The following is a 12,981-nucleotide window of genomic DNA, read 5'->3' on the forward strand; positions in this document are numbered from 1 at the left end:
ATCAGCAAACTGGTAACTACCTCAGAAATAAACAGGGTGGCTTGGCAGCAAAATCCAGTAACTGAATTCTGTGGTTTTGCCTATTAAACTACATTGAAGTTCACAGAAATCAGGATAAAAGCTTTAATTTTATTTAAACACCCTTTAGTATCCTCAAAAACTATGCTGTTTAGCACAGCGATATGCCTCCAAAAGGAAAAGTTACTTTTGTTTACTGGAAACACTACAGCCCTTTCTAGGACACGTGCTCCTAACAGCCTAAACTTAGCAGTTACAGCACAGGGTGAACATGTGAGCTTTGTGTCAAACTGCTAAAAATAATGAAGCAAAGAAATAGAGAAAAAAACGATTCAATATTAAGTATTTCAAACATTCAGGACAAGTTCCATTTTCTGAGTACCACAAAATCAGTCAGAGAACACCACACCTTGTGTAAAAAGCTAACCTCTCTCCCATGCTCTTACTAACTTCTTAACTGACATATTATGTATGTTTCTTTTGAAAGTCCTTTTCTCCTTACATAAAAACATTAACAAAAGAAAGAAAGATCCGAATCCAAAAATGGAGGCTTTCAAATCCCCTCAGGAATTTAAGAACTTGAATTAGTAACCATGGCTCCTGACAACCTGCCTGGGCTAAGATGCAGCCACAGCTGAGAGATGTGAGACTTCAAACTGGCTTTTGGGTTCAAGGCCTTTTACCTCCTTTATCAGTTCTTTTATAGGTTCTTCTTTAGACTCTTCTTCTTCTGTCTCCATTGGTAAAGGCTCCTCTGAGGGTTCTTTAATTGGCTCTTTGACCTTCTCCTCCATTTTTTCTAAATAAAGGTAAGAATCTTCTTGAGTATTAAGCAACAACTACAGAACCATGACAATTTTCTTTTTATCGGTATAATTTTCCAAATACAATACAAACCCAAAGCCTCTTTTCAATATATTCTCACCACTTTCTGTCTCTTTTGGGCTTTACAGTGTCTGCTTGTGAAGTTGTAGTTATCTCCTGTGCCAAGATACTACTTGGTACTGGAAAATGAAATATCATGATGCAGCTATTACACTAAAAGGCTGGCTAGAGGCTACTAACAGAAATGCTAAACCAATAATAATTCTCAACCAACAGTGAACACTGAAGACCACTTTCACATTTTAAATGCTGTGGACAAAACCAAATAAATATCAATGCAGAACCACCCGGGAATTTCTCTGCACACAATTTTTTAATTTACAAAAAGTATAGAACATATAATATTCTCTCAGCAAAATTAGTATTTGCTGTCTCAGATACTGTCATCTCAGTAAAAAGACCTACTATTTAACCTGATTCATTAGGAAGATGGGCATTAATTGAACCAGCAGTGTAAGTGTCCTGCATTTGTCTAAACAAAGACTTCTTGTAACTAAAAATTCAGGAGACAATAAAAGGCACAACTGTTTGGATTTGCTTTCTTAAAACACTTTATGAACATAGTAAGAGCCACAGGACTTTTCCCCCTTCCTCCTTATTTATTATACAAGAGCAATTGTATCCACCCATGGATCTAACGTGCATTTACATGAACACAATGTAGAGATGTGGACAGGGGGAGGTGACATTATTTTACTTCATACTCCAAATCTATTTATACTTTATCTTTATATACTTTATTTATATTTAGTTTTTCAAGATCTGAAATTCAGCACAATGATCTTCATTTTGTCCTAGTCTACAGCCCTTGGTACAACTGACTTTTCCCCTCAATTCCCCTCACTTTCTGTCTGCAACTGGAACCTTCTCCAGCATGTGTGCAGGGGAGGTACTCACTTTCTGCTGGCACAGGAACACGCACTGGCCCTAGGCACAAGATCTGGGAGCAACTCTAGAACCAAACACTCCCACAGTACAGTGGGAAACATGCTGCAACTTTCAGACTGAAGACCAACTCTTATGGATCCTTATAATCAGAACTCCAAAGTGTTCTCAAGGGAGATCAGGGATTAGAAATACACCGCTCACACTTTCCAACACAACCACTGGCGGTCTGAGCCACGCTCCCAGTACAAAGCTTAGTAAAATCACCCAAAGTACCTTTCTCCTTCAGCTCTTGGGGTTTTTCCCACGTGGACTCCAGAGTCCTGTTGTTGTAGTAGTAGGTCTTCCCATCTGCTGTCTTGTACTCTGTCCACTCGGAGACGGCGGCTCCGGCCAGGGAGGCGGGGGAGGCGGCGATGGCCACCTGCGGGTGGATCATGGGCACGATGGGGGGCGCCATGCCCGGCAGCACTCCTGGGCAGGGAAAAGGAACAAGGAAGGGGACAGTGAGTGGCCATGCAGGGCCTAAGCACCAACACCTAGCACGGTACTGACTTAACTCACAAATATCCAACCCAGAGAATGAAACAGAAGGACTGGTTTCAAAATTAAATTGGAAAGCAAGGCATTGTTACCAAATTTCTTTCCCGTGTTCTGCAATCAGTAATGCCCACTCCCAGGCAAATTGGATTTTAATTAATTTGTTTAATTTTGCAAAGCACAAAGCTTGTTAGCTTTTAGGCATTTATTCTATTATTTTAAAATAAGGTTCTCTATTTATTAGAAAAGTCTTTATCAGATGCCTGCAGCAAATAATTGGGGTTAAGTGTACTCCACAGCTTAATTATGCTGCCGGTGTACAAGATATTCCTATTGCTCTTAAAAAAGGCAAGAGTGGATTGAATTTGAGCCATAGAACATAGAACAGAACTCTGATAAATCTTAAATACTGGCATTAATTCATAGCCTTGTATAAAACCTGATGAGAATGAAACACTATCAGATTGTTGGGTTTGTTTAATACTGGAAACTGATTGAAAAAAAAAAAACATTTTATTGAAATCCTAAAGCAAAATGGCAAGTAAATATCCAAAGATAAGAAAGACAGAATGCTGCAGTGTCCTATTATCTCTCTACTCATCCCAACAAACTGAGGATAATGAATAGATTTGGAATGGCAAGTTCTAGAACAACCAATTGGATAGGATTGGAACTTCAAGATCATAAATTTGAGCCTTTAACACTGAGGAAGTCTCACTTTAAATAACGGAAATCACACATTGCACACTGCCGTAACGTGTTCTCAGTGAGTGAGTATTTGTAAATCCACAATTGAAATATGAAAGTTCACACTCAGACACACAGACACGCACACAACATGCGAGCACAGCCAGCCACTGCACATGTGGAGCAGGAAAACAAAAATTCACACAAGAAACTAGGAACTAAGTATGGGCATGAGAGTCACAGTCATTACAGAACTCAATGGTTACAGAAAACTGTATGGGAGTTTGGGTACAGAATAAGCTGACACTAACAGTTATTTGGGGAAGTTATCTCCTGACCAAGTACGATATTTCATTTATACTGGTTTTGAAAATAAAGTATATGTAATCATTGAAGTGGGGAAGCAAATAAAGAAATAAAAGAAACAACCACATTCACTACCATGCCAACTTACAGACAAAACGAACTAGGATGGGTTTGGAAATTACCGGTCTTGGTGGTAGCGACTGTCTTTACATACGGGCAGCTGACTATTTGCATCATTGCTACACCTGCAAAACGGATAGGAAGCATGTTGGAAAGCTGCCATGGGACGTCAGCTACCACGGGCTGCTACGGACTGACTTCCTGCCACAATTTGGAATGCCATTTGCAGCTGGCAGAGGAGAAGCCTTCCAGCAAGATAATGGGAATTACTTTTGCTTCAACGTTTTATGCCAGATCAAATATAAAACTAATTTTAACCTGCAGCAACAGTCTCTGCCTATGTTAAACCAGCTGCTTAGCAAGTTATTGGGATGTCATTAAAAAGAAAAAATGTATTTCGGTGAAGACTCAGGGGTTTAAGTTCATCCAAGGGGGAATGCGGCTCCCCTTGTAGGGCAGCACCACAAGAAAATATCCCACAATGGGGCTGCTTCCACAGGCAGCCTCTGCTGGGACAGACCTGTGGGGAGCAGCAGCACAACAAAACGGGCTTTGAGGTTCCCAGTCTGCTGCTGAGTTAAGAGAGCAGAGTAAGGGTAGAAGGACAGGTCTGAACTAGTCAGAGCAGCAAAGCAGGGCAGGCTGGACAGCCAAGTGCAACCCAGAGGGAAAGCTGAGGGTAGGAGGGTCACTGCATCAAGGCTGGAGGTGAAAGAGAGGGAGTAAAAGAAATCAAAGCAATGAAGCTGCAGACAGAGGTACACAGAGCTGCACTAGGTCAGGGACATTTCCTTTATTTTTCATTATCAAGAGTGGCATGAGCTGAAAATGCTTTAAAAGCCAAAACTTGCCCTGAAAGAGGTGGCACCATGCACTGGTCTGCTCTCCAGCTCTCCAGCTGAGTTAGAAATGGCACAAAAAGGCACAAAAAGGCAAGCAGCTCATCCTCTTTGATCAGATCAAAATCAGTGGGAAATCAGACAAGGCCGAGGGGAATGCATTTCCAAAACCTCCATTTTGGGTGTAGAAGGCAACTGTAGAAGTGCTCTCTGGCTGGTCCAGTCTGGATGCTCAGAAACTGAAACACTTCCCTTCAAAAGTTCAAATTCATCATGTGAGGTGGGAAATGCTACAGTGGAAAGTGAAATTAAACCCCTGTTTAAACCAAAGTAGTCTCTGGATTTGGTCATTAGAGATCTAGTATGCAGAGCATACATAAATACTGCCAATTATTTGAAAATAAATTCGTGAGAAGACAGAATTGTAATGTTTTTAAAAAATAATTTCAATGAGAGAATTGCAACTAGTTTTCTTTTTAAATGTATTGAACTGAGACATGAAAACATCAACTCAAACAGCACTGATTGAAGTGTTTGCCTAAACTGGAAGGGTGGTCATGTAATATACTTGACAATGGACCTGAAAATTCGTTTTGTTAAGGAAGTTACAGCATGTCTCCAACATGAGTCAGTACAAATAACACTATCTGGGGATTGCTGGAGTTAGGGATGCTGCAGCACAGATTAGACTGAGCAAACACCCAAGCTGTTTCTGCTGCCAAGGTCATTCCCAAACATAAAACTGACTTAAAACATAGGAATTGAGAGAAAGCAGACTTACTTTTTAAGATCTGAGATTATGAGATATCACTAACAAACTCTTCCATTTCTCCTTCTTACTACAGTTTAACACAGAGATTAACTTTGAAATCACCTGACACTGGTATTGTTCAGCTCTGTCCCTGTGACTTCAAATCCTCTGGCTGGTATCACACCTGGTGTTGAAAGCCCCAGACATCTACAGCCTAACCTTCACATGACCTTCTGACTTCACCTGATACTGTCTTGAAGTAATTTGACTTCTCTTCTGTTTCTTGTTATTGAAAATATTTTACAGTTTTCCTTTTCTTTTACAGTGCTTAGAAACCATCCCAACCAACTCAAGTCAAAATTAGCTGAAAGAAGCTGACAGACTTCATTCTGTAACTAAGCAAACTGACAAATCAGACCCACTAGTGGAAGCCAGGTGTCCTTCCTACATGCTATGGGTTCCACCTGCAGCCCAGCTCACAGGAAAAAATGGTCAGAGCAAAGACCTCTTACCAGGGAAGTGCTGAAAAAAAGAATTCTTAAAAATGAGTTTCAGGAGATTGATGTTCCTACTCTGTCTTTGCTCTTTTACTCCCAAAACTTTCTTGGGTGAGAGCTCACAATAAAGCCCAACGTGGGCATACACCCAGAATCTCCATTTCCACTGGCACATTTCTACACTGTCCTGACCATCCCATTTTACCCCACAGGTCACACCTGCATAGATCATATCCCTCACAGTGTGTAAGGGCCCTTTATTCCATGCTGGTCCCTTGCTGGCAAGGTTAGAAATGGCAGTTGAGAGCACTCAGCTGATCATCTTTAAGGCTTAACTGTTTTTATTATTCCTGCAAACCTCATCAATAAACAGACTTCTTTCTCCTAGCCTTTATTCATTTGTTGTTCAGCCTGGAATATCACATTCAGAATAGTATTTGTTTCCTGGTTTAATCCAAAGAGTACTACACTGCAATTTCTTTTTCAGGCCAATACAGATTAAAGTAGCTTTGCCCAGTTATTTTAGAAGACTATTCTAAAAGCAGAGGCAGCTAAAAGCTGGTGCTCTCTTCTAGTCAGCACTTTAACTGCTTTCAGGCTTTTTTCTCTCATCAAAGGAGTGAAGGGCTACTTTTCTGAAGGGTTACTTTTCATCCATGCAATTCAGTGGAGAGGTGAAGGCCTCCCTCCACATCCACTGGGTGGCTGCATTAGGAGGACAGCAGCAAAGCCACCTCACTCAGCTTGTACAGTCAGAAACATGAAGATGCTACTCAGAGCTGCTTCTTTTGTCTTTTCAAATCTGAAACTAACTTGGATCCAATACAACTGCAGTCTCCTACCTCCCTCTGCAAGACACAGTCATCAGTTCCTGGTGTATGCTTAGTGCCTCTGTGCACTGAAACACATCAATTTTGTATCAGAACAGGAACTCAGTGGTATTTGTGCAAATGAAAGGTGGTGTGTAAGTGCTAGGTGTCATTAGTGATCTCCTGGGAGGCCTCTGCAACAACTACAGGCTGCGAGTCCAACACTTTGCCAGCCTAAAATTCCTTCCTTATGTATTTAAATATTTCATAAAAATTTAAGCAACTATGATCTATCCAGAAGAAGTGTGCTGCCATCTAAGATTCCTTGTTTATGTTCTTTAAACCTAAAGCCTGTGAGTAACAATACACTGGCACCCTAAATGTCTCATTATGGTCCTCAGGTCACACCTTAACACTTGGCATCCTACCCAATGGCTGCAGCCTAAGAGAACTGGGAACACCTTATATTACTGGGGTCATGATTTCCATGGCAATTCCTCCTGCTCATCCATGTCCTAGTGAATATTTATGCACAAGAACTTCAGATCTAAATCAAGTAAGTAGAAAAAAATTAAAGCAATATTGCAGCTAGTAAAATATAGTGCTCAAAAATATATGTTCTTTGTTAATTAAAAAGTCTGTCTGCTAACCCTGAATTCTTTCAGAGATACTCTGAGGAGAGGATCCAGGCAAGTTCTGTACACAGTGGACACATGAGTGCAAACAACTGACAACATGGACATGTAGCAGACAAGACAATTACAGTTTGCCAATTTACCTGGAAGTGGAATAGGCATGCCAGGAAGGGGGACACGAAATGGAGGTACCATTACTGGTGGAAAAGCAGGAATTGCTGCAGTTGGTTGAGGTACTGCATGAGGAACTGCAGGAGGCAATGTCTGTGGGACTGGCTGGGGTACAGTCTGCACAGGTGTAGCAGAAGGAGCAGAGGTTGAAACACTGACTGATGGTGTGGCAACTGAAACACCCGAACTCGGGGTCTGGTCTTGTGTGGTAGGTGCTGATAAAAAAACACAAAGAACACCTTGTATCTTAGACACTGCAATATACTGCTGCAAACATACTGGCGCTCTGTTTCCCGGTACACAGCAGCTATGCTCAGATATAAGCAGCAGGAAGACATTCCTGGACAAAAAATACTTTGCCTTCTCTGGAACATTAAATATTCACAAAGAAAGTCAATTTCCAATTTCAATTTGTCCCATTCTTTACACTTAACATGTCTCTACAGCAGAAGCAGGGCTGTATTAAAGGACAAACGCGGGCTGAAATTAGGTTCTATTCTGTTCACAGAAACAGAACATTACAGCAAGTTTCCAATGGCAACAGGCTGTCCTTGTGTTACACGAACACAGGTTCTGCTTTTAACAGCAGCAGCATGTGCATGACAGCAGTCTGCCTTAAACTATGCTGGGCTGCACCCCCAGAGCAGGAAAATAGCAATAAAAATGTGTAAATAAGTAAGGAAAAGGAAAATACTTTTCTTTAAGAGCTGCAAGAACTTTCTTAGTCTTCAGTACCTCCCAGCTGGAAAACACACAACTGGCTTTCAGTTCTATAATCCTTGCAGCATGACTGGTTTCAATTTCAAATTGTTTTAATTGGGAGCAAACAGTCTCACAGCATAGGCCAACAGGAACTTGAGACAAGTCTGCTTAAACTTGCAAACTCACTCTGGAAGATTTGGTGCAGAGGTGAAGGGAAAAAGAAAAAAAATAAAGAAACCACACCAATTTACAGCCATATTCCAATGGGCACACCGTGCATTTTCTATTACTACCAGAAACATTCCAAACAATATACCAGCATTAGCATATTTAAATAAAGGTTTTTGATAAGCGTTTCAGAGTTCTTAGCAGTGCCTAACATTTAGGGAAACAGAGCAGACAGTCAGTATGTGATTTGTAAGACCTAGGTCAAATCAGTACAAGGCAAGAATGAAGCTCAGCCAGAAGTCCCAGGGTTGTTTTTACAGGTCAAGTCTAAGAGTTATAAAATTATTTCAAATTATAAAATTTCATCACCTAGGCACAGACACCAACAGTAACAGTTCTTGGAAGCAAAGACAAAGTTTAGCAGATAGAACAGGTAGAAGTGGAACAGATTGTCAGCATTCAACATCAGGAAATTCAACTTCAGAGAAGGTGCATAAAGTGCTGCTCCCAAAGCATGACTAGCTGTCCCCAGCCTGCCACTGGCTCAGGAGCTGACACTGACCTCCCGCCTGACTTGTTACTCAGCACAACAATTAGAGCAGACCATAGTTCAACACAGCAAATTAACACCATTCTGAGTTACCCTTCAAATTAAACAGAAGCCCTAAAATGCTTTCAGCAATACAAGTTCTCTGCTACTCTAGTGACGTGTCCTCCTTCCAGCTTTAATGAAAGCAGAATTGAAGGGTTACCTAAATTTGACTCTCTTTTACACAGAGATTCTGAGGTTCAGGTTAAATGGCGAGTTCAGTTGACTTGTCTCGCCTGTTACAGGAAAAAGATGAATTCCAGAGGATGCAACTCTACCCCACAGCAGGAGTTGGAACAGCTCACCTCCTGCACACTCTCTGGCCTGGCTCAGTGCACACCTCTGAGCCACTGCAGCTACAATGCCCAATGTGCCAGTGCCAGCACCAATGGTGCCTGTCTGTAGCCCTGCATGCAAGACAGGACATTCTCTGAGCTGCTCCTTGCCCTGCACACCTGGCTCTGGGCACGGGGACTGACCTTGCTCACCGTTTGCTGCTGATACACTCACAGCAAACAGACCCACAGTACTTAACACACACCTCTATCCACATACACTGAGGCACCTGGGCAGCACACAGGTGCCAAAGGGCACTGCAAACCACGCTGGTGTGTGCACAGCCATGCATTTATGTGTATGCTGCATCATTCAGTCCCCTTTCCTTACTTGGAAAACCCCTAGAAGCAAAGGCTCAGTCCATGGAAGCAGCAGTAATCTCCAGACTATCATTCAAAGGTCACAAATGAACAAAAATGGCTCCAAGGACTTTTTTTTTCCTCTTTGTGGAACTCTAGAAAATAGGAACTGAGAAGGCTTAGGCAGAGGAGTAATGCTAATAAAACTAATACAACAAAGAAACTCTATTCTGTAATCAACCAATGCTCACAGAGCAGCAGCTCTGAGACCCAGCCTACAGGAACAGATGCCATGGAGAAAACGAGGAAATTGCTACAACTAAACTCCTACGTCAGATCAACATTTCTTGTGAAACACTTTTAAAAACAATTTAGCTCTATCTGTAGTTGAAAGGAAATAGATGTGTAATAGCTCTGAGATGATGTGATAACAGCAGAAGAAAAATTTACAAAGACCTGAAGAATTCTTTGAGACTGGGGAGAAAGAAGTTTGCATGCAAGGTTCTTCTGGACTAAACACTGTACTTTAAATCACACTCCATGCTGAAACAACTTTGTCCTGAATACCCATGCTTTGCTGCAGCAATTCCCCATGCAGCAACCCCACCACCAGCTCCCACCACGGCAAGGCCGAGATGCCCAGGTACTCACTGGAGTTGGTCTGGGACACTGAGGTGGCCGTGGTGGTGGTGGAGGTGGTGGAGGACTGCGTGCTGGAGGAGGTGGATGGAGATGCTGCAGATGCAGGGCTGCTGGTGGTGGGGGTGGAGGCCCCCACGGCCTGGGCCTGGGCTGCCAGCATGGGCGTCAGCTCTGACTGCTGGATGACCTTGACCCCGTCCGGTTTGCTCCACGCCGACTCGCGCGTGCGTGCGTTGTAGAAATAGACCTGGGGAGAGCGGCCTGTGAGCCACAGCTCACTGCAGGACAGCCCAGCCCTGCCCCGGGCTCACAGCACGGCACCCAGCTCACCTTCCCGTCTGGAGTTTTGTTCTCTACCCAGATTTCCTCAGCTGGGGGCATTGCTGGTGTTCCCGGCGCAGAGACCGGCGGCATTCCTGGAGGGAACATCATACCAGGAGGTGGTGGCATGCTACCCATGGGAGGAGGCATAAATGGTGGTCTCTAAAGGCATATAATAACAATAATGATGATAATGATAACAACAATGTCATATCAAGCAGTTTTCCTTTCTTAGAGAAACAGCACACACTACACGAATAGTAAGGACAGCTGTGCCAGGCTTGGAAGCTTCCCTAACAATCCCGTGCTCCCAGATCAGGGAATGTGCTTCCTGCCAACCCCCCACCCATGGCAGAACAGCTGAAGCCATCACTTCTGAGATACAAACATCCAGGCACCTACAAAAGGTGGAATGAACAGAAACGTGGTCAAAGTCCAAAAGTCCTCTCCTGGAAAGGAGAAAATATTTCAATGGAAGGAAGGAAGAGAAAGAATGGAAGAGCTGTTCCCAAATAGCTGCTGCTCAGACATCACCATCTGTGAACCAAATATCCCAGAAACTCGACGGCTCTCCCAGGAAAGATAGGTTAAAAAAACCTAAATTACAAGTAAGCATCCAGTTTGTCAGTACAGCTGAGCAGTGGGCTTAATTAAAATCCATTACACTCCTAAATTTCTCACTAACTAAAATTCTAGCTAGTGCCAATTAAAACACAAATATGGCAAAATTACATGTTCATTATTGCATGATAAGAAATCCTGACCTGTCCTGCACACAGTTACCTGAAAGCCTGAACACCTGTTTGGAATTCAAAGTACATTCAATTCTTTCATTTTACTTATTTACTTGGACTGTTCAAAATTCCCTATATGCAACAAGTACAATGAACACTTTCCTGTAAAACAGATGGCAGAGCTCACAGAGTTCTCTGGCTTATTCTGCAAACACCTACAGCTGCCCTAATTGTCCCCATCAGTCCAGCTCTGAGTGTCACCCTGAGCCCTGGTGCTGGGACACCCAGGGCTCCAGTGCCACAGGGAGGGGGTGGCTCGGTGACAAGCTGCACCCACAACTGCAGCTGTACCCCTGGCAGCTGCCAGTGCTGCCACGTCCTTGGCTTCTGTTGGGAGCTGCCCTGAGATCCAACTTTCTGCCCTAAGGGTGGTGTTTTAAACCGCTCTTTAAATCCACATGCCAAACTAGTAACAATCATTTGCATTAAATACTACTAAAAAAGGAAGCCAAGAGTGCATGGATGGCATTCTACACAAACAAAAAAAGCTCTCAATTCAACTGCAACCTGCATTCTCTCCCTTGTTCCTCCCCAACAGCTCTTGCACCTGCTTTACCATGAGCTTCCTCTTTCTTGCCGTTACAACTGTATGAAGAATCCAATGAGAAGAAGCCCACCTTCCACCTGCTACATCTCCTTTCCCCAGTCCAGGAGTAAAACCACGTGGGCATTCGGTGCCAGATGTGCAGCCAGGGTGCCAGCACAGCCTGAGCCCTGAGCACAGCTCCCCCCATTGTGACCTCGGGCTGTCACCATCCCGTCTGGCCGGGCACGGGGCAGGGAGTGCAGCCAGCCCCAAGCAGAGCTCAGTGCCGGCCCAGCTCAGTGCCAGCCCAGCTCAGAACCCCGGCCCAGCTCAGAACCCCGGCCCAGCTCACACACCCAGCCACAGCTGGTGCTGCTGAGGAGCTGCAGAGCTCACGGCCTGCGTGACAGCCGGGAGCAGCAGCACACCCTGGGTGGAAATCAAACACAGGAGACACCCACAGCCAGGCCTGGGATCCAAAGTAACTCTGCTTGGTTTTCCAAACTGCAATTAAAATAGTGGATTTAATCAATAATGGCACATGGGACCGTTCAGCTCCTCAGCCTGCCCACAGCCTACACAGCACTGACACTGCCCTAATGGGAAGGCACCTCCACAAAGCAATTAAATATCAGCACAAGGCAATTAAAACAATCCATTTCTCATTCACAAAGGTGCTGTCCCTTGCAAACTGTTCAGGCCTCAGAAAATCAGACACAAGACCTTAAAGCATCCATCAATTTAGCAGCAGAGGAGCTGAGCAGAAACTGTATTTGCACACCACACGTATGCAGTGTAACACCACACCTGAGCCCTGTGTACTCATCTTGCCTTGCTGTTTCCTTCACCCATTTCCATTCTCATACTATTTCCACACAATCACAGAATCAATTACATTGGAAAAGACCTCCCAGCCCATTGAGTCCAACCTGTGCCCAATGCCCACCTTGTCACCCAGCCCAGTGCCATGTCCCATTGTTCCCTGGACACCTCCAGGGATGGGGACTCCAGCATCACCCTGAGCCCCCTTTTGTCCAGGCTGAGCCCCCCTAGACCCTTCAGCTGCTCTCATCAAACTTGTGTTCTAGACTCTCCACCAGCTTTACTGCCCTTCTCTGGACACGCTCCAGACCTCCATGTGCTTCCTGAAACTGAGGGGCCCAGAGCTGGACACTTCCACTTTCCACAAACGAAAAATTCCTAAATCCACTTAACGAGCCCAGGAGAATTCCTTACCTGTAGGTGTGGAGGCCCCATGGGCGGGGGGATCCCCCCCGGCGGCGGCATCGGGGGCATGCTGGGGTCGAAGGGGGGCCGGCCGAAGGGGGGCCGGGGCGGCGGAGGAGGGCCCCGCATCATGCCGAAGGGCGGGGGCGGCCGCAGGAGGGGCGGGGGGCCCCGCAGCACCGCGCTGGGCGGCGGCGCGGGGCCGCGGAACCGCAGCGCCTGCTGCTGAGCCAT

At 44.5% G+C, this 12,981-nt stretch overlaps 1 protein-coding gene across 3 annotated transcripts in view; it reads right to left on the bottom strand.

The window, feature by feature from the left end:
• Window positions 1–12,981, bottom strand: part of TCERG1 (transcription elongation regulator 1) — a 28,925-nt gene extending 15,944 nt beyond the window's left edge. For 2 of the 3 annotated variants that reach the window (XM_066559837.1, XM_066559836.1), the window contains exons 1-7: window positions 12,757–12,981; window positions 10,210–10,362; window positions 9,889–10,126; window positions 7,116–7,358; window positions 3,504–3,566; window positions 2,065–2,262; window positions 702–817 (exon numbers count right to left, since the gene is read on the bottom strand). In XM_066559837.1, the coding sequence (XP_066415934.1) occupies window positions 702–817; window positions 2,065–2,262; window positions 3,504–3,566; window positions 7,116–7,358; window positions 9,889–10,126; window positions 10,210–10,362; window positions 12,757–12,981 (1,236 nt within the window). The remainder of the gene's footprint in view (window positions 1–701; window positions 818–2,064; window positions 2,263–3,503; window positions 3,567–7,115; window positions 7,359–9,888; window positions 10,127–10,209; window positions 10,363–12,756) is intronic. The other variant, XM_066559838.1, reaches the window with a different exon arrangement.

This window comes from Molothrus aeneus, chromosome 15 (genome assembly GCF_037042795.1).
Source record: "Molothrus aeneus isolate 106 chromosome 15, BPBGC_Maene_1.0, whole genome shotgun sequence".
NCBI lineage: Eukaryota > Metazoa > Chordata > Aves > Passeriformes > Icteridae > Molothrus > Molothrus aeneus.